The sequence below is a fragment of the Eleutherodactylus coqui genome, chromosome 9, assembly GCF_035609145.1.
Source record: "Eleutherodactylus coqui strain aEleCoq1 chromosome 9, aEleCoq1.hap1, whole genome shotgun sequence".
NCBI lineage: Eukaryota > Metazoa > Chordata > Amphibia > Anura > Eleutherodactylidae > Eleutherodactylus > Eleutherodactylus coqui.
In genome coordinates, this window is record NC_089845.1 from 119,870,833 (window position 1) to 119,893,588 (window position 22,756).

The 22,756-nt window shown below is 42.8% G+C and overlaps 1 protein-coding gene across 3 annotated transcripts in view; it reads left to right on the forward strand.

The window, feature by feature from the left end:
• TRIQK (triple QxxK/R motif containing) overlaps positions 1 to 20,925 on the forward strand; it is an 82,378-nt gene extending 61,453 nt beyond the window's left edge. For all 3 annotated transcript variants that reach the window (XM_066579020.1, XM_066579021.1, XM_066579019.1), the window contains one exon: positions 20,384 to 20,925. In XM_066579020.1, coding sequence (XP_066435117.1) covers positions 20,384 to 20,494 — 111 coding nt within the window. In that variant the 3' untranslated portion in view covers positions 20,495 to 20,925. The remainder of the gene's footprint in view (positions 1 to 20,383) is intronic.
• Positions 20,926 to 22,756: the final 1,831 nt, after the last annotated feature.

Sequence of the window (22,756 nt, forward strand, 5' to 3'; positions counted from 1 at the left end):
CTGAGTCTTGGAACTTGGCTCCGCCCTGTCCCGCTCCCCTCATTGCAAATAGTGCCAAGGGGTGGAGAGGGGGCGGGAGCTCAGTGCACTGCTCCTGGCTCTTTCACCCTCCTCCCCCTGCAGAGAGGGACACCGTATATCGCCCGGGCATGAATACCAGGCCGATATACGGCCGGCTGAATAAGGCCTAAAGAATACGGACGTAACACAAATTACCCCATGTACATGGGCCCCCTACTAATTTGGGGGTCCTCACCGATGCTTGCAGCTACTGTACTGGTGAGCTTACTAGAAGACCAATGATGTGTTTGGTACTCTGTTTTAGCCTCCATGGTTTTGGTATGATGGATTTGACCACCACTTATGAATGAAGTCTTCCTCTGTCCTTCCATTTGTGGCCAAGTACTGCGAGGTCCGCGGCCGGCTCTAGTCAGGCAATCCCTGCTTTTCCAGGATACATTCTGTACTGTTACCTTTTTTTCACTATATACACACAAAGCTACATGATAGAAAACTCTATTTCCATATAAATTAACTGTATCCTGTCTGACTGATTAATTAGCTCGTTATAATCTTAGGAAGGTTTCAGACACCAAAAAATAAAATTAGGAAATTTAATTAATAACGTAAAAAGAAAAAAATAATAATTCTGCAGATAGCGTGGCCATGGAAGTTTATGCTTCCCTAATTAGTTTGCTTCATTAGAACGTTATTACAGTGTCAGTTTAATGCAGCATTTAATGCGACAGAGTTTCTTTTTGCTGTTGATATTTTAAAACTTTTTAATTTCCCCAAAGAATCATTCTGTTCCCGATAATAATGTCACCGAAACGGCGCAGAATCGCTAAAGAGGAAGCTATATGTTTGTAAAACAAATACAGATGAATGCATTAAAATGACTCCAAAATAACAAATTACACCTTGTGATTTCTTAATTAGCATTTGGGGGGAATAATTGGGTTAGAGTTGCTTGTTTTGTAGTAATTAACCTTATGTTACCAATTGTAAATCATCATAGATTACGGCGGGCTGGCTGCGGTCTGTGACTACGCCAGAATACTGTTCTAGTCCAGTCTTAGGATGAGAATGCGGAGGATGACCCCTGGACACATCTGGAGACTTGGATTTTAACTAGAGATGAGCGAGCGTACTCGGAAAAGCACTACTCGCTCGAGTAATTTGCTTTATCCGAGTATCGCTGTGCTCGTCCCTGAAGATTCGGGTGCCGGCACGGAGCGGGGAGCTGCAGGGGAGAGCGGGGAGGAACGGAGGGGAGATCTTTCTCTCCCTCTCTCCCGCCTGCTCTCCCCTGCTCCCCGCTGCGACTCACCTGTCAGCCGCAGCGGCACCCGAATCTTCAGGGACGAGCACAGCGATACTCGGATAAAGCAAATTACTCGAGCGAGTAGTGCTTTTCCGAGTACGCTCGCTCATCTCTAATTTTAACCCTTTGATTACTGTGGTTTAATGGCGTGGGTGACGGTCTTTCTTTTACTATATGACAACATTTGGTCCTGTACGGGATTACTGCAGCACTACCCAATGTTTCCCTATGCTGGTCACCTTATAACTATTGTAAAAATTGAGACGTTACCAGTTTACCATATATTACCATACTATACCAACATTACTAGTTCACCATATATTACCATACTATACCAACATTACTAGTTCACCATATATTACCATACTATACCAACATTACTAGTTGACCATATATTACCATACTATACCAACATTACTAGTTCACCATATATTACCATACTATACCAACATTACTAGTTCACCATATATTACCATACTATACCAACATTACTAGTTCACCATATATTACCGTATCAACATTACTAGTTCATCAATATTACCATACCGTAACATTACTAGTTCGCTATATATTACCATACTATACCAACATTACTAGTTCACCATCTATTACCATACTATACCAACATTACTAGTTCACCATCTATTACCATACTATACCAACATTACTAGTTCACCATCTATTACCACACTATACCAACATTACTAGTTCACCATATATTACCATACTATACCAACATTACTAGTTCACTATATATTACCATACTATACCAACATTACTAGTTCGCTATATATTACCATACCAACATTACTAGTTCGCTATATATTACCGGACCAACATTACTAGTTCGCTATATATTACCGGACCAACATTACTAGTTCACTATATATTACCATACTATACCAACATTACTAGTTCACCATATATTACCATACTATACCAACATTACTAGTTCACCATATATTACCATACTATACCAACATTACTAGTTCACCATATATTACCATACTATACCAACATTACTAGTTCACTATATATTATCATACTATACCAACATTACTAGTTCACCATCTATTACCACACTATACCAACATTACTAGTTCACTATATATTACCATACTATACCAACATTACTAGTTCACTATATATTACCATACTATACCAACATTACTAGTTCACTATATATTACCATACTATACCAACATTACTAGTTCACTATATATTACCATACTATACCAACATTACTAGTTCACCATATATTACCATACTATACCAACATTACTAGTTCACCATATATTACCATACTATACCAACATTACTAGTTCACTATATATTACCGGACCAACATTATTAGTTCACTATATATTACCATACTATACCAACATTACTAGTTCACTATATATTACCGGACCAACGTTACTAGTTCGCTATATATTACCGTACCAACATTACTAGTTCACTATATATTACCGTACCAACATTACTAGTTCACTATATATTACCGTACCAACATTACTAGTTCACTATATATTACCGTACCGTACCAACATTACTAGTTCACTATATGTTACCGTACCGTACCAACATTACTAGTTCACTATATATTACCGTACCGTACCAACATTACTAGTTCACTATATATTACCGTACCGTACCAACATTACTAGCTCACTATATATTACCGTACCGTACCGTACCAACATTACTAGTTCACTATATATTACGGTACCAACATTACTAGTTCACTATATATGACTGTACCAACATTACTAGTTTTTTTCACCCTATAGTCACAATGTTGCCTGCCATCTTGTTTTTCCACATGAAAGCATCGAAATCAGAGATGTAGTAATATTTCAACGTTACTACGACTCACAATCGAACAAATATCACCATCTAATTCGGAGTCGTAAACGGACTTCCCTTACGATTGGGCCAATCTCACACAAATGGGTCAGAAAATAACTGCGAATGGACACAGAAGATCGCCGATGCATGTGATTTTCTGCGCAGATTCACGCATATGTTCAATGTATCATCATCGTAGAAAACAGGGAATTACATGAGAACATGACAATCGCCCAGGTGAAAATTCATTTGATTCACTCTCTCTTTTCTATATATTCCTATAGCTAGTTCTGAGCAATTCCGCTACTCATATATGGGCTGGGGAATATATGCATCCATTGACTTCAATGGAGGCTATCAGCACGGAATCCATGCTAAAATAGAGTATGACGGAGAGACAGTTTAGCGGAGACTCCCAGCTCCCTTTTGCCGGCAACTCTTATAGGCCCGGAATGAGCAACGTATGCGCTATCTTGGCCGACCGTTTTTGCGCACCAACAAAACTGCCATCTTAACAGATGCATTGGAAACCAATGCCTCAGATGGGTAACGTATATCAGCTGGCTGTGAAAGCGCGGCCGATTTACCCTTGTGTGAATCCAGCCTAAGTGAGCCTTAATTTTGAATTTGTGACATTGATTCTAAAATCTTTCCAAGCAGAAGATGTGACCAGAAAACGTACAAGCTATGGAGGATTGAACAGAAAAGCACACTAATGAGCCGGTGAAAAATTGAGGGACTCGATGTAAGGCTGCCTTCACACGACGGTATATACGCTGGGCCATGGGAATAAATGCATTGGAGCTATTTCATTGCTCCTTCAGTATGATGTATTATCATAGTATTACCGTATATAACGTCATTGAATGGCTGTGATTGGCTGACGCCGCCTGAGTTAGCCAATCACAGCATTAGTTTTCTGGGGGCGGGGATTTCAAACTCGGCATCCAGAAAGCAATGCTCTGTCGGGGACTAAGAGGGAGCGACAGCCTGCAGCATCGCCGCAGAACGCCGGGGGAGCTGAGTACTGTTTTTTTTCTTTTTTGACACCGTATTCCCGGCGTATAAGGCGACAGTTGGGGGGTCGTCTTTTTCGCCCAGTCGCCTTATACGCCGGAATATACGGTACATTATATTGCCACAGGCATGGCAGCACTGAGGGCTTTCATAAGGCCTGTGATCTCATTGTGCTAGGGCTGTTCCGGACCCCTCAACTCCGATTGGGGCATTTAAATGCTGCTGTCAGAATTGACAGCAGTATTTAAAGGATTAACAGCTGCAATCAGCGTGAGTAATGATCGCGGCTGTTGCTGGCAGGTGTCAGCTGTGAGAAACAGCCGTCACCCGCATTCTTTTGTGCGGGATTGGCTCTCAATCCCCCTCTGTACAAACCTGAAACCTCCATGATGTAACTGTATGTCTTGGAGCGTGAAGAGGTTAAAGAGAACTTGTTATAAACAGTCTTGACAAAGATCCCTGCGAGGATCGAAACGTTGCTGCTGTCTGTTTTATGTATGGACCATGATGGAATAAAGTGTCTTTCTAACTTTTAAACTCTTGCAGTGAATGCTGCCTCCTTCTACACTTCTCTCCTCCTTGGTGGCTTCTTACATTTCCCACTACTCACTGTCAATGGGTGACAGACTTGACAGTGAGCAGTAAGGATTGCCCACTTGATACATTCACAACGTAGGTAGGCGAATCCTAGAGCCCTTGCATGTAATGCTGGATTTTCAGAGCTGCACAGAGATTGTCACAATTCATAGCTTTTGTCAGGATAGTAATTGATATCAGTCTAATTCTGCCCAAAAATTGGATTCCAATGTATTCATTCAGATGAAAAATTGTGCCATGGAAAAATAGCACATCAGCGACCATTGTCAGTCGTCGATTTTATACGCTGCGTCCAAAGATAGGCCTTGCCCTATCTTTTGATGAAATACACAGGAAGCTCCCTTAGGCTTCTATGGAAACGGGGGGGGGAAGGGGAGGGGGGGGGAGTTGAACGGCGTCCAACGCTGGGAAAAGAACACAGCTGGCTCTATTTAAGCATCAGTAGTCACAGGATTTTACAGCGATCTTTGGTTTTCATCGCTTTAGCGTATTTTGTTGCCGATACACAGAAGCCGTCCGTGTGAATGGCATGAAATACGCTAAATAAGATCGGGAATCTATCATGGCAATTCTTCATTCATACCATTTCATTTTGTAGTCTTTCTTATGGGCGATAATACAAAATCGCGGCATGCTCTATACAGTTGTGATTTGCCATGTTTTGGGACCCACGTTTCCTTATGGACTCTTCCTTTGTGTTGCATCGCACAAAAACTACTCTAAAAGCCCTAAAATACATGCTAACATAGTAACCTAGAATGTAAGGCTGAATGAAGACAATGTCCATTTAGTTCAGCCTGTTTATCCTCCTGTGTTGTTGATCCAGAGAAAGGCAAAAAACCCCAAGAGGCAGGAGCCAATTAGCCCTTTTGGGGGAAAATTCCTTCCTGACTCCCTAATGGCAATCAGACTAATCCCTATACAGCCTATCTGAATCAGAAAAAAGCAATACATTACCTATCGGGCGCTGCCCGCTCCGGCGCCCGTCTCCACTGCAGCTCCAGCACCCTTTTCTGTGGTCTTCAGGCAGCCCTTCATGAATTGGTGGTTTAAAATCCCCACCTCCGGGAAGTGCTGGCTGTGATTGGCTCTCGAGCGTCGCGGCTTAGCCAATCGGAGCCATCACTCAATGAACCAATCACAGCGCCTGATAGGTAATTTTTTTTTTTTTTCGTTTTTTTTTTATGCAGATAGGGCTTATTTTGGGGGTAGTGTTTATATTTCAAGCCCCCACTTCTTCCCCTAAAAATCCCGGCTTAAGAGTGCTACAAAGTCGTGCGACTTTGTAGCGACACAATCGCGATATCGCTGCGAGAAAACACAGTAATATCGCACAGAACACAGATGCGACATCACTGCGCTTTTCTTGCAACGATATCGCGCCGCCTGTGTGGAAGAGGCCTAATTCCTATAGCCAAGTAACACCATGTCTCATATAGTCTCCTTTGATAAAGTGAATATATCTACGTGATTTGCGGATACCTTCCTCTTTGTGCGTGTAGGTTTATGGGTTGCTCGCACCTCACCAGCATTTTGCATTTTGAAAGCAATCAAATGCAGTTCTTATCTTTTTTTTTCTTCCTTAATCACCGTTGCTCTGGGAGATTCGGTGGCGCTCTTCCAAGATCACGTCCGATCCAAGTTTGTGTGTTTTGGAGAGAAAAAGAGAATTGAGATTGATTGCCATCATCAACCAGTGTGTGCCATTATACCATTTCCCCTGTGGATGCATTGGCATAGGCGACATGGATATCAAAGCAGCAGGTTGCTTGGCATCACAAGTGGCAGCTTCACGGCTGGAGCATCTGCAAGCCTGCCATGTAGAGATGGGAAGAAGCGCTGCTTATCTCTCGCATTCACTGTGCCTCTGGCTGTATTAACTCTCTGCTAACGACATCCAATGCTGTACAGTACATTAAGTAGTAAACATTGCAATAACTGTGAAAAAATAGGGAAATCATATGTTACAAATTGCAAACAATTGGACCGCACGGAGACAATCCATTTTCTTTTTCTCTACTCTGGACATTTAGGAGAACACATGTTAATGCGGTGCATAAATGTAGAATTTAATAACGAAGCGTTCGCAACAATTTAAAGGTTTTGTTAATGGGTGCATTCATTTTAAAGGGCATCTGACAGCAGAACAATATATCAACTCATTAAAATCACTGCTAATGGACGGATGTACAAAATTCAGATAACTAAACCACTCTAATTCATACCCAAACTGTCTATGGCACAGTGTGCCAGGGCATCTACTTAGTACACTTGTAGAGAATAGCGCTTTATTATCGCATAGGAACTTCCACAGTGTTAAGTAGATCGCAGGAGGTATGCTTTAACCCCTTAGTGACGGAGCTTTTTTGCTTTTTTCCATTTTTGTTTTTTCCTTAATTTATCCATCGACGTCGCTGTATGAGGGCTTGTTGTTTTTTGTGGGACGAGTTGTATTTTTCAATGGTGCTATTTATTGTACCATATAATGTACTGAAAAATTCTTAGCAGAGAGAAATGGAAAAAAAACGACATTCCACCATCTTTCGGTGCGTCCTGTTTCTACAGCACACAAATTGCAACAAAAACGACCTGATATTTTTATTCTATGGGTCAGTACGATTGCTACGATACCAAACTTGTATAGTATTTTTTTTGCTGTAGTACTTTTATTTATTTTTTTAAGATATTTAATTTTTTTCAATTATTTTCTGCGGTCATTTTGTGCGCGCAATACCTTTTTTTTGTTTTTTCGTTGACGTAGTTGAGCAAGGGCTCATTTTTTGCGGGATGTCCTGTAGTTTCCGATAGTATCAATTTGGAATACATATGACTTTTTGATCGCTTTTTATTGCGTTTTTTCTGGGAGACAGGGTAACTAAAATAGTGTATTTCTTGAGTTCTTTATCTTTTTTTCAGACGACATTCACCGTGCAGGAAAAATAATGCACTACTTTGATAGATCCGACTTTTACGGACGCGGCGATATCAAATACATATTTTTATTTTATGATTTTGATTTTTTAATAATGGATATGGCAAAAGGGGGGTGATTTAAACTTTTATAACTTTTTTTTTTTTTTTTTTTAACAATTAAAAAAACTTTATTGATTATTTTTTTGACATTACTTTGAAGTCCCCCTGGGGGACTTTAACATGCGATGCTTTGATCGCTCCTGCAGTATGACATAATGCTATAGCATTACGTCATACTGCTTTTTTACAGGCAGTCTTTCAAGCCACCCTGTGTGGATGGCTTGATAGGCAGTCTGCTAAGGCAGCCCTGGGGCCATTCATTAGGCCCCCAGGTGCCATGACACCTGCACGGCTCCCCCGATCTCACCGCGGGGGGGCCGTGCGGGACCCCCGAGCAGCGTTCGGGGGATTTAAATGCCGCTGTCAGAATTGACAGCGGCATTTAAAGGGTTAATAGCCGCGAACGGCCGAGCGCAGCTATTGCCCGCGGGTGTCAGCTGTAATAAACAGCTGATGCCCGCGCTGTATGGAGGGAGATAGCGCCGCTACCTCCCTCCATACACGTCCTGCAACAGCAGGACGTAGTTTTACGATAGGGCCGTCACTAAGGGGTTAAAGAGATTAGCTTAAGGGTGGCTACCCACTAGTGATATCTTTTTCTTGTGCTGCAAGTGCCTCGCAGCGCAGAGAAGACTCTGCAATATCGCACACTGTTTTCAATGGGGCCAGCGACAGCAGCGCTAGAACCATTGAAAACATAGGGAATGCATCGCGAACTTCTGCCACAGCTGTGGCAGGAGTTTCCTTCATCCCCACGGGGAGATCGGGGATGACGGAATCCTCTGTCATCGCTGTGGCAGAATTCCATGATACTATCCCATTGCTTTCAATGGGGTCGGAAAGCAATGGGTTGCAGGCAATCCCCGCAGCGATTATTTTCGGGGAAGGGCTTGAAATATAAGCCCTTCCCTAAAAATCATCCCTAGCTGGTTAAAAAAAACAAAAAATAAATTATACTCGCCTAGAAGAGCCGTCCGGCTCTCCTCTCCGGCATGGCTGTCTTTTTCTGTGTTCTAGAGGCCGGAGATTGACTGAGCGTTGTGACCAATCACAGGCAGCGCTCAGCTGTCATTCAATGCCTGAGCGCTGCCTGTGACTGTCTTATATTTCAAGCCATTCCCCAAAAATAATCGCTGCGGCGGTTGCCTGCAACCCACTGCTTTCAATGGGGCCGCAGCACTGCCGACCCCATTAAAAGCAATGGGATAGCATCACGAACCTCTGCCACAGCTGCGGTCCCCAGGGGGATGAAGAAATCTTCTGTCACAGCTGTGGCAGAAGTCCACAATGTATTCCCTATGTTTTCAATAGTGCTAGCGCTGCTGCCGCCAGCCCCATTTAAAACAGTGTGCGATATCGCAGAATTATCGTTAGAGCTGAATTATCTTGAACAAGCTATGAAAAAAAGCTATTTTGCTTTACATACAAAGGGTGGGTTCACACGAGCGTGTTTTTGTGCGTGCGTATGCACAAAAACACGCTTGTATTTACAACAATGCATTCCCTATGGTGTGTGCACATGTTCGTACTTTGCAGGTGCGTGCCTGCAAAGATAGGACATGCGTGCACAATAGGGAATGCACACATTGTTTTCAATGGGGCCGCGGCTGCTGCCGGCGGCTCCATTGAAAACAATGGTCTGCCGGCTCCCTGCATTCTTTTTCAGGGAAGGGCTTTACATTTAAACTCTTTCCTGAAAAAGAAAAATTTTAGTGTATAAAAAAAAAAAAAAATGCAGCCATTCTCTTCAATGGAGCCGCTGCTGCTGGCGGCGGCTCCATTGAAGACAACGGTCTGCTGGCACCACTGAATTCTTTTTCAGGGAAGAGCTTTACATATAGGCTCTTCCCTAAAAAAAGAAAAATTTTAGTGTAAAAACAAAAAAAAATTACTTACCTGTCCGCCGCTGCTGTGTCCCCCGCGGGGATGAAGAACACATCTGCCGCATGCGGCAGATGTTAATCTTCATCCCCGCTAGTTAAAAGAATTCCCTGCTGCTACATCTTCCACATCTGTGGCAGATGCAGAAGAGGAATTCTTCAATTCTCTACCGCAGCTGTCACACATGTTAGCTGCGGTAGAGGATTCTGCTGCCAGCAATTGATTTCAGGGAAGGGCTTTAAATATAAGCCCTTCCCTGAAAAATCAAGTGAAAGTGGTTTAAAAAACAAAAAAGATACTCGCCTTGCTTCAGCTGCCGGGGCTCAGCAGCGTCTTCTCCTGCACTGTGGTGCTGATCTATCAGCAGACGGGGATTTAAAATCTGAATGAATGACAGGCGAGAGCTGCCTGTGATTGGCTGAGCACCTCAGCATATCACATTCAGGTCCAGATGGGCCTGCTGATAGATCAGCACCACAGTGCAAGGGACAGCAGGAGAAGACACGGCTGAGCCTCGGCAGCTGAAGAGAGGAGAGTATCTATTTTTTTTGTTTTTTTAAACCACTTTTACTTGATTTTCAGGGAAGGGATTATATATAAAACCCTTCCCTGAAATCAATTGCCGGCAGCAGAATCCTCTACCGCAGCTGACATGTGTGACAGCTGCGGTAGAGAATTGAAGAATCTCTCTGCTGCATCTGTCACAGATGTGGCAGATGTAGCAGCAGAGAATTCTTTTAACGAGCGGGGGTGAAGGAAACATCTGCCACATGCAGATGTGTTCTTCATGCCCACGGGGGTCACGGCAGCGGCGAAGAGGTGAGTTTTTTTTTTTTTTTGTTTTGTTTTGCACTAAAATGTTTCTTTTGCAGGGAAGGGCTAATATGTTAAGCCCTTCCCTGAAAAAGAATGCAGATGGCCGGCAGAGCATTGCTTTTAATGGAGCCGTCGGCAGCAGCCGCGGCTCCATTGACAAGAAGCACGCAGCTGTGTTCACGTGTGTTTTTGCTCGTACCTAGGTTCGGACATATGTATGCACCTAAGTACGCACAAAAACACGCTTGTGTGAATGCACCCAAAGTCCTGTGATCACAGCAGCATCAGCACTGATTCAAGAAGGCAGCCTTTGCTGTCTGCATGGTTTAAAGGGCAAAAGGAGTAGAGTTGGGGGAAGTTCAATATTAGCTACAAGACGACTTATAAAGATAGCGACCAGACTGTAACTGTAAGGTGTCTAAATTATGACAGATAATGTTAACTTCCTGTTAGTGAATTTGGGAAGCAACGTCTGCAGCACAAATATAGGTTTAAAGGTAAAGATTTCACAAAGTTGCTACATAAGAGAATCCAAGTTCACTCTCAAGTTTTCACTTTTTTACTGGACATACGTGTGGAACGATATTTTGTCCCCTTACAGATGACCTCTAGTATTATATCTTTGTCACATTAAATGGTAAATGTTACTAAAGTCTTCTAGTTAATTTTTTTTGTCCCACTTAGGGATTTGGACTTACATTTATAATACACTGCAATACTTCTATATTATACCTGTTAATGATGGCACTGAGGAGGTGCAGATAGGCTTAGAGGGGAGAAACCTCACGTTGTAAACCTACTTGGGTGCCGTTGTCACTACTGGCTAAGGGGTTAATCAGAGTAGTCTTCAGTCCTGCCTGTTGCAGCAGGTGTCGGCTGCATGTTACTGCTGTCACCCGCTGCTGATGGCTTGATAACAGCTTCTTAGTTTGTGTCGAGTGAAGTCCCCGCATTGCACTTGTGCTGTGTTTTTGAAATGGTTAACAAGCACTTGCATAAAATCTGGTCAGTTTCAGTGACCGTTTTAAGCGTTCACTTTGCATAAGCTCTTAAGTAGCTAATCGGCTACTTAAGAGCTTATTAGTGTGTAAATGAAGGCTCCTGCTGTATACAGAAGACAGCTGGAGCGCTGTCTTTTGTATACAGCTGCTGTGTTCTCGGAGCGCTCTGCTAGAATACAGCTAAGCGCTCCGAGCGGGCTGTGCAGAACACAGCTGGAGCGCTGTCTTCTGAAGTGTTTCCCGAGCCTGCTGAAAGACAACTATGAGCGAATCACAAATGAAAACTGCTTGATGGCTGTGCGTTTACACACAACGATTATCGCTCAAAAGACTGCTTTTGAGCGAATTTTGAACGATAATCGTTGTCTAAATGGCACTTTAATGCACCTGGCCCCACTATAGACTATGGGCCAGTTTTTTTTTGTTTTTTTTTCTAATTGCTTCTTTCACTGTATGCTAATTAATGGTGAACCGTCTAATGGGTGGCTCAGCTTGTGCTCTAGTCTGGGTTCTCTCCCTCTTCCTCCTAAAAACGTCCCCATCATTGCTGATGGATGTCTCCAGCAATGGCCACTAAAGATGTCATTCCTTCCATCTGAGGTGTGTCTGAGCCATACTGGGGACAGCGCACGCATGTGACTTTATTCCAGGGGAGCGGAAGTCACAGGTCACCCGCTCCCTTAGTGCAGCTTAGGAACGCCGCAAATGGACCGCGTGACGTCTCTAGCTGCCATTGCGGGAGGCGTCAATCAGCAATAGAGATGCAAAAAAGAGATGGAGGGGTGTTTGTAGGAGGGAGAAAGCCAGGACTGCAGTGTAAGGTGAACCGCCCATCAGACAGTCTACCATTAATTAGTATACAGCGTAGGAAGCAGATGGGAGGCTCCGAGGGAGGGAATCAAGGTCCTGTTTATTCCTTAGGCTGTCCCACATATTATAGTCTATAGGGTTTATATTGCTAAAACCTGCCAGACCTCCTTTAAGGGGTGCGAGTTACGGCCAAGATGTTCGAGCATAACTTGCATCAGACAGCAAGGAAAAACCACACACAAGCTTCGTTTGCAGTCTGTGTAGGAGCTGTGTACACTAAACGGTAGGGAGATTTTTAATGAAGACTATTCACAAAGTTGCTTCTCTTTTTAATGCAAATGCATGAGAGCAATTTTTAAAAAATGCCATCTTTTAACATTTTAGTGTGGTTCGGACAACCTATACCTGCTGTGCTATGGAATATCTCGTTAATGCCAGCATTTGGAAGCCAGAAAAAAAATCAGTTCATTGTTGGTGTTTGCTCGAATCTTAAGACAACACATCTGTATGCACTGTATCATGGAGCTATTGTGACATTCATTATGTGGGCTGAGAATAGCGAGTGCGCGGTACGAGTCTGCTGTCCATTCTCACAAGCAGATGGCTCCTACAGTTGTGTGTCACTTGCTTATTACATCCTCTTAAGATTAGTAGCTGTGTGTCCAGATGGGCCTGCAAGAACAGCTGTGTAGGGAAAAAAAAAAAGAAAAATGAAACCTGCATTATAAAAAAAAAAAGTACTGGCCTAGTTGTAATGAAAACAAGAAATTCTCCCTCGCTCCATTACCATGTTTTTAATCGTTTGTGGTCTGTTTGTATTTGTTTCGTTAATTTAAGTAAATATTCATAATTTGCTTCTTTAATGCAACTGTGCATTTATTTCACACAAGGGCAATATAAATAGCGAAATTATCGGAAACTTGTCACAATGCAAAATCAAGACGATGCCTCAGAGAAACGTATGTTACAGTTGGAATGTTTTGAACAAATTTATGCCATTAGCACTAAAACATGAACAGCCAGGTAGAAAATCCCAGCAGAACATAAACAAATGCTATGAATTATTCATTACTCTTTTTTTTCCCCCTTCCTGGTTAAACTGCAAATGGTGTTTTGAAGGTTGTTCCGTTGTTCTATCCCTCATTTTATTTTTTAGTGGTTTTTTTACCACATTGATGCAAAATCCATCAAAACAAGTGACATTTTTACTTAAGTGTCCGTTGTAAATGCCACAAATAAGGATCATTATAGGCAAGATGGACCTTTTTATTAAAATAATTCAGTTCATTGTTGATGTTTCCGATATTTAAAAAAAATTGTCACATACCTTTAAAATCCCCGTTTGCTCCCTTGTTGACAGTTCTGTAGTTTGGAGCCTGCCTTTGTGTGACACATGAGTGCAGCAGCCAATTCTGTGACGTGTCATTCATACTGCCATCACCACCTCAGTGATTAGTCACACACCGAGTGCAGGCTGCCTCCTTGAATGGTATATGGGGGAATGTTTGTGGCAACTGCATGTATCAGAAAAACAATCAGGGAGGTTTGCGAAGTGAAACGCACTAGAATTGTACACAAATTGGGCCAAAATATTTCTAGAAAAAGGGGTGTGGCTAATGTGTTGGATTTAATAAGGGCGGGCACTATTTGTTTTGCCCCAAATATTGGTGTGAAGTACACCAGCCAGAAGATGAAGTTAGAAGCACTAGTCAGACATGGATGGCGTATTCGATTGCGTTTTGGGAATACTCAAAGGATATTGTAGCCAGGTACGTCTAATTATCTGTACGGCGCACCAGAGAGGAACTTGGACACAACGCTGATGTGGTTGAATTGCAGTCAGTGCTCCGCTGAAGAGAATTTCCCTTTGTTTATTATGTATAGACCAATGGGAGGCACGTTAACCCATTAATGTCAGACAGCACACTATAGTTAGCCAATCACTGATTGACAACGGGCAGCATTTCTGTCAGCGAATCACTGTTAACCATTATATATGATGCATGAATATATAGTAACGCCTTAGCCCTGGAGAGTTTCTTATTTTCCCCCGCAGTTAGACTTCAGACGAGCCAAGGTTCCTCTTTCTGATTGTTTCTACAAGTTTCTGCAAACTTGCAATAATCCAAAGGAACAACGTATATAAGACTATATGGGTCGATCGCTCCTACAACAAGTTGGTCATACGCTGTGTGTCATTGTGATAAGTTTGGCGCTGTTTCTGCCTCTCTGGTCTAGCTTTATCCTGTCTGACCTTAGGATGGTATTAATTAGAAATCTACTCCACTAATGATAGGAGGTAAGCTGCACTTACTTTCCTATCATCCTAATATTGTATCGTTTTTGGAAAACTTGCTATTATATGCAGTAAATACTACTTTTTAGGGTATGTTTACACAGGATGTAAATGCTGTCCAACTCCGCAGTATTTCTTCATCCATCGTAAACCAGGGGTGCAGATTTTGACTGTTTGGATGCAGAACTTGCAGTGGAATCTCTGCTGTGGACGTTCCGCAGTATTTTTGCTCTGTGTAAACATATCCTTAAAGTTGAAAAGCATTGGTAGAAAAGTGACTGCGAACATCGGAACATTGTACATGTTAAGTAACTGCATTCACTTACCTCTTCTTTTTCCCATTTTGGTATATTCAATGCTTTTACGGCACTGGCTCTTTAAAACCCTTCTGTGGGCCGTCCTGTAGCCTGGAGGTATTAAAAACATTAAAGCATGGTGTGCTCCTGCAGGGCATGTGTCCAGAGGGATCTATGAGAGGGTACACTAAGGTGCTGCCTGTGGTATTTATTCATACCACTTCCTTATATTAGTGCCTCCATATATATGTACAGGAAATAAACCGAGGAGACGTGTGGGGGAAACGGGGGACATCTGCACAAGCCTGAACAGGAACCCATGGAAATACTGCAGGTCGTGTCCATGGGCAGTGCCAGTGTAACAATCAGGAAAGGGCAGTAGTGTAGGGGGCAAAACCTGGATAACTGTGGACATTAGGGAGAGCCTTCTATATAGGGATTCTTAAAATGGGCACAAGTTTGGAAAAAAAAGTGGGAAGGGTCCTGCCCTATCTTTCCTTTACGTAGTTAATACTTGCCTTGCAATGCTGGGGTCCTAAGCTCAAATTTCAGCAAGGGCAACATCAACTTAAGAAAAACTCTAAATAGCCATCACCCTTTGTCATATTCGAAGCTACAATTCCAGCACTGCAAGGTAGCAGTGTTAGGCCGCCTGCACACGGGCGGAAATCCCGCGGCGGGATTTCCGCCGCTCAAAGCCTGCATAGGTGTGCATTACAATACGCACTCCTATGCAGACGGCCGCGGTTTGGCCGCGCGAAATGTCGCGCGGCAAACAAACCGCGGCATGTCCTATTTTTGTGCGGGGCTCGCAGAGCCTCACACAGATACGTCACTCACCCGGCCGCTGGCTCCGGTCTGTGCATGCGCCGGCTGCCTGGCAGCCGGCACATGAAAGAGCCGGGGCCGCCGGGCGCGGGTGAGTACGCGCTCGTCTCTGCTGGCGCTGGGGTCGGGTCCCGCGGCGAGAATTCTCGTCGCCGGATCCGACCCGCTCGTATGCAGGCGGCCTTAATGAGTGAGCTACTATGCTTGAGAAGGAGAAGAGCATAAACAATGAGAACCTACAACCTCTATTCGGGCATTGTCCATAGTCCGACATCAACCTCAAATTCCAGTGTTACCAGTCAGCGCTGCTAGCCACTGAGCCATCTTGCTTCTCCTCCTTCCCCTTCATCTTCTCCTCCACTTTTCATCTCCTCTGGAGGAAGAGAAAGAGGGAGAATAAGAACAAAGAAAAAAAACATGGTGGCTTAGTCATTACCACTGTTGCCTTGCTGTGCTGGGGTCCTAGGTTCAAATTTGACCAAAGACAACATCTGCATTGACTTATTCTTTGGTCCAGAGAAGGAAGAATAAGCATAGTGGCTCAGTCCTCAGCACTGCTGCCTTTAATGCTGGAGTTATAGGTTCAAATCTGGCCAAGGGTGATGGCTGTATTAGCTGTTTATGTTCTCCTTGTGTTTATTCTTGTTGCTCTTCTATTTTTCTGCCAGTAAAAGGATAAGTGTGGTAGTTGAGTTATTAGCACTGCTGGAGTTGTAGGTTCACATCTGACAATGCCTAGATGGAGTTTTTCAACGTTGCCATTGCCCTTAATGAGATTTGAACCCAGGTCCTCGGCATTGCAAGGCAACAGTGCTAACAACTGAGTCACACTTATTGATGAGCCACTACCACAATATTGTTTTAAATGCTGAAAATGGATGAAAGTCTACATACAGATCTCTGCTTTTCACTTCCAGTTTCATTAAAAACGGAAATCGGAAAACATCAGTAAAAAAAAAACACTAGTGTAAATGTAGCTTAAGCGCTGTAAAAAAAAATTTTTTTTTAGGCCTCCTTCACACGGGCGTCACCGCATCACTGCGAGAAAATCGCAGCGATATCGCATCGCATCATCATCGATATCGCATCGCATCATCATCGATATCGCATCATCATACGGATGATATCGCTGCGATTTTCTCGCAGCAATACCGCGATTTTGTAGCGCTACAAAGTTGCATGTGACGCTACGAAATCACACGACTTTGTAGCATCTGCTAATGTCAAAGTCGCATCGCATGCAAACCGCGTTTTCATACGATGCGATGCAACAGAGAGGAAGGCCCCATAGAGAAACATGGGCTACAAAACCTAGGGTGTCGCGGGCATATCGCCGGACCTGCGAGGTTTGGGTGTCTTTTTATAGCATGCTACAAAACATCTCATGTGTGAAGGAACCCATAGGAAGCCATGGGCTTCTCATACATGCGATTTGTAGCATCGTAGCAATGCTACAAAATCGCGCAACTTTGTCGCCCATGTGAAGGAGGCCTTAATCTCAGAATTGCATTTTTTAATGTATTCTGCCATTTTTTTAAAAAATAGCTATATGAAATAAACTATAAAAAGGAACTGTCCGCTCTCCTGACACATGTGTTAGTAAATAATAGTAATTCCCTATAAAATGGTAATGCTGAGGCAACGTCTTCTAGATCTGTGTGCCGTGCCCCTCCCCTGTTATTCCTGAATAAATCTGAGTACATTGACAACTAGGAGTGACTAGTTGGGGGTGTATCTCTGCACAGTCTGACATTGTCCAATAGGTGATCACACTACCAGACTGTAAGGACACAGTCCTTTGTTAATAGTAATGCTAATGCCCAGCTGTCAATTTATTCTTACATTTGTAGGAGGGATAATGGAGGAACAACGGAGGAACAGCTCTATGCAGAGGTCTAAGAATATAGGATCCAGAATTGGGAATACATGTATTTACCCCAATAAACCTGTCAGGGATAGTGATGGATCGTCTTTAACTTGTTTGTACCCTAAAATCATTTTTTAAAAATCTACAACTTGTCCCACTCTAAACAGCTATACAGATGTAAAAATAAAACTGTTACCGCTAATATAATGCTGCGAGGAAAAAAACAAAAATATTCCTGTGGTTCTCAGTGGGTTAATAAGGAAACAGTGATTTATTTCTTTAGTAAGGAGTTCCAGCTTTTCATTACCCCACATGGTTAACTCATGCAGTTTCCAACTCGATTGGATTCGATGGAAGCTCCATGATGTAGGTGCGTACAAAGCTCCCCTAGTGGTGTAAGCAGTTGCTTTTTGTCAAGGCAGTTTCGCAGTCCTTGTATTAGCGCTCCAGGGCATCTAAAATAATCAAGTAAACTTGCAAGTATTCTAACGAGAAATTCTACCATTTTTGTATCTCCTGTTTCTGTTCAAGCCCATGTTTCTCCATGGTTACAAAGTACAAATGAAACCTGAGGAATAACACAATTTCTGATAATAGTTACTTATCTAGGACAATTTCACTAGTTCTCCCATCTGCAGGCTGTATATCTACTTCTCAGTTTTCCATGCGTTAGAAGAGCAGGATATCTCCTCTGTAAAGCACAACTTCAGTAGTAACAGCAGCATAGAGGACATTGTACAGCAGTACAGGGTATGTGTGTTTTCAGTAGGTGCAAGATAATAAGCACTTAAGTCCCATTTACAAAGGACAACAGTCATTTAAATGCCCGCACGATCGCTGACGGTGGCGCTCATGCAGGGTGTTTAGTCAGGCAGAAATCACCGCTGGATATCTGGCTTCTCGCTCAGCACTTCACATTCTATGTGAAGCTGAGAACCTTTACATGCAGCGAGAAGCCAACGATCCAGTGGTGCTTTTTATGCTGACTAAAAGTCAACGAAAAATGAACGAATGGTAATTTTTTTTATTTTTGTATTTACACAGGATGATTATCGTTTAAATTAATTTTGAGTGATGATCATCCTGTGTAAATGACCCTCTACACTGTGTAAGTCTGTCTGTGTCTCTCTCCCTCCCTCCTGCAGTTACCTCTCCCTTACCTCACCATAGACTTCTATGGGCAATATGAAACAATAGCAAACAAAGACACTTCCTAAAGTTCACATAACTGAAGACAGCAAATTAGAAGAAAGGGAGACGCACTAGTTTCCAACATTATAGAGTGATCTTTTTCTTTCAGCACAGAAACCTCATTTTGAGTGATTTAGATTTTTGCTATTTATTATTATTAGGGAGGAGACACACATTATATATTAGAAAAAAACTTTCTGACAGTGAGGGTGATCAATGAGTGGAACAGGTTGCCACAGGAGGTGGTGAGTTCTCCTTCAATGGAAGTGTTCAAACAAAGGCTGGACAAATATCTGTCAGGGATGATTTAGTGATCCTGCACTGTTTAACCCAATGACCCTGGAGGTCCCTTCCAACCCTACCGTTTTATGATCACGTTTGCTGTTGTATAAGCCCAAGTTTGTTCAAAGTGCAGTGCCTTTTTAAAGGAAAAAATTTTCTGGCGTGTCGCTTCCACATGGGCGACACAATATCACATAAGTGGTCTGTGCGATATAGCGATTTTGTAGCTCTCTTTTGCTGGAATTTTCGGGGGAGATGGGGTGTGGGGGGCTTGAAATGTAAGTCATACCCTGAAAATAAGTCCTGGCTGCAATTAAAAAAAAAAAAAAAAAAAATAGATACATCGCCTAACAGCTGCTGCCACACTTCTCCCCGGCAGGCAATTCTTCCTGGTCCAGGATTTGAAAAATCTTGCCTCCAGGCAGCGCTGCCTCTGATTGGCTGAGCCCTGGCGCTCGAAAACCAATCAGAGGCAGCGCTTCTTGGTGGTGGGGGTTTCAAATCCCAGACCAAAAAGAATTGCCTGAAGACAAGTGTCTAGCACCTGCAGAGAAGACACGACGGAGTAGACAGCACCTCTTAGGTGATTTATGTTTGTTGTTTTTTTTATTTTCCATACAGCTAGGGCTTATTTTAGGGCTTTTACAGTAGGATTTCCTACTGTAATAGTTGCATCGCACCGCACGAAAACAGCGTTTTCGTGTGATGCAACACAAAGAAGGTTCCATAGGGAAACATGGACTACAAAACATACGGTAGCAAATTGTGACTGTATAGAGCATGTCGGGATTTTGTATTGTCGCAATGTCGCAATCTACAAAATATCACTAAAGTGGAAGAACCCCTAGGACAGCATGGGCTCCGCACACATACGTTTTGTAGCACTGTCGCATGGAAGTGTCAGCACTGCTAATCACTATTCCTGAACTTTGCATGGCAGCTTAAAGTAAAAAAGAGGACATAGGTTATAATTAGAGATGAGCGAGCATACTCGCTAAGGACAATTACTCAATCGAGCATTGCCCTTAGCGAGTACCTGCCCGCTCGAAAGAAAAGGTTCGGCTGCCGGCGTGGGTGAGAGGTGAGTTGCGGCAGTGAGCAGGGGGGAGAGGAGATCTCCCCTCCGTTCCTCCCCACTCTTCCCCGCCGCTCCCCCCGACGGCCGAACCTTTTCTTCCGGGCTGGCAGGTACTCGCTAAGGGCAATGCTCCATCGAGTAATTGCCCTTAGCGAGTATGCTCACTCATCTCTAGTTATGGTATTTCATTGATTTTCTTTCTTTCTTGTCTCTTTTAGGAGGTGCTCCTGGTTGCTGTGGCCATCCTGGTACTTTTGCTGGCTTTCTACGCCCTATGTTATCTTAACTTGACTCCAACTACGGAACCCAGAGAAGACTCGGGAGACTAGCCTGTGCCAGCAATCTCAATGAGGACTCAGAGGATGTAAACATACATTATATGCCATATCAGTCACAAATGTTACATTCCATTTCCTAGCATAATGATAATGAGGCACAGAATGCAAAGTCTTAATGCAGTCATAATTAAACATTCCAGATCTGAATTGTTTTCCAGCTTATGAATTGTTGATCATGTAGTAGATAGAGACGTCTCTTTTGGGAAACCCTTTTTTTTTTTTTTTTTTTTTTTCCTCTAAACTTTAGATTTTTACTGGACGTGTTCCTAATATGTTGATTTGTAAATGTCATTCTAATTAGCAATACCATGATTCTGATGAAGGCAAACCTTTTAAATATGAAGATTTTTGATAGAAGTGAATCTTTCTTTTTCAATGATGCAATTTTTGTATTCGACGCATTAAACATATTGTAATCTTCATTTGTATGCCGCGTTTGTGTTGTATGTGGCGTAACATCTGTGCCAAGGTATGGGACTCGCTGACTGATATGATTTCATGCATTCTGCGGGAATGTCAAGTGACATCTCGTGGGGGGATCAGGTTCTGTTACTATAAGGACAGGGTGCATGGTATCTTCAATCTTTATAATAGTTGGTTTTATTTGGGAAAAAAAACCTATAATAACTTAAATTATTTTCACAAAAATATCAAAGAAGGGAAGATGACAAACAACAAGGTTCGTTCTGGAAGACTATAGAAAAGCATCTTCAAGAAAGCAGACAGTGCAATCATTTCAAACTTTCACCTTTTATGAATAAATTATGATAAGTGTGTAAGAATGAAACCTTATAAATGCGTTAGCCACAAGGCATCGGTATTACAGCGAACCTGTCAGAAGATTGATACGGGAGAACCACGGGCAGCATGAAATCCTGACAGGCAGCCCACATTACAGACAGCTACTGTATGTTTAAAGCATGCCTGCACTTTCAGGTGACTGCATAATAAGCCGCTTTGTGTGCTTGAAAATAATGTTATATCTGGGATTGTATGTAGGCTCTGTCTCTAATTTTCAGTCTTCACTGAGCTGCTACGATGTCTACCATAAACTGCACATGAAAGAACCCCTACATCCTGCTCCCTAACTGTAAAATATACAGAAACCGTAAAATCGAGGACACTAGAGCAGTACTGAGTAGTGTAGATGTGATTTCACTAGCTGTGACACAGTAATTCAATCACTATTATCTGCTACCCCGTCTGTTTGAATCTCTGCTCCTCTCACTCTCTGCAGCAGCTTCCTTCTCCCCTCTCCTGTTTCATAGACTTTTATAGCATGAGATAACACCTCCTTTACTTTGACTCTCTTTGTTACTAGGGACAGACCTCACTTGTCAACAAACATTGGACAGCAAATTAGAAGAAAAGGAGAGCCCAAGTGGTTAGCACTTTCAGAGAGATTTTTCAACACAAAGGATATCCTTTTAGGCAAAAAATCATGATTTGCCCTTTTGCTGATTACAGAAGTAGAGAACATTAACGTGACTGTAATAACTTTCTGCAATGAGCTGTCTTAAACCATTAAAAAGGTCATGTTAACTCATCAAAAAGGTGAATAAGTTGTGGCACAGGAAGTTATTCTAACATGTTACTGTGGTGTTTCAGAAGCCTTTAACCCCTTGAGTAGCACGCCCGGAAATTTTCCGGGACGAGCTCCACTGCCCATAGTGATATAGCCCTGAAGATTTCCAGGCTATGTATCACTATGGGAGCTGCAGAGCACAATGCCACAAGCTGTGACATTGTGCTCTGTCTGCACAGAGCCACAGAGAACAAAGCAAGGGCTTTGAAAAACCGGCAGAAGATATTGCCGATATGCCGGCAATCTCCTGCTTTGTTTACAGGTTGCCATAGAGACCATCGGCTTGTCAGAAGCAAGCTCATGGTCTCTGTGGCAGGGAGAGCTGGTGCTTGGCTGTCAGAGGACAACTAGGTACCAGCTCTTACAGCAGAGATCAGAGAAAACCTCCGATCTCTGCTGTGTTAACCCTTTAGATGCGGCAGTCTATGTGACTGCAGCATGTAAAGGGCTGTCACCATCGGACCCCCGGAATGTGATCAGGGGTCCTGATGGGTCCCTGTGGAAGTTCGCTAAAGGGACAAAAAAAAAAATAATTAAAAATTATAAAAATAATAAAAACACTTGTCTCCCTTTACTTTGTAAAAAATCACAAATACAATCACACATGTGGTATCCATGCGTCGTAATAACCCAGAGAAGGGAGTTGGTACATTATTTAACCCCTTAAT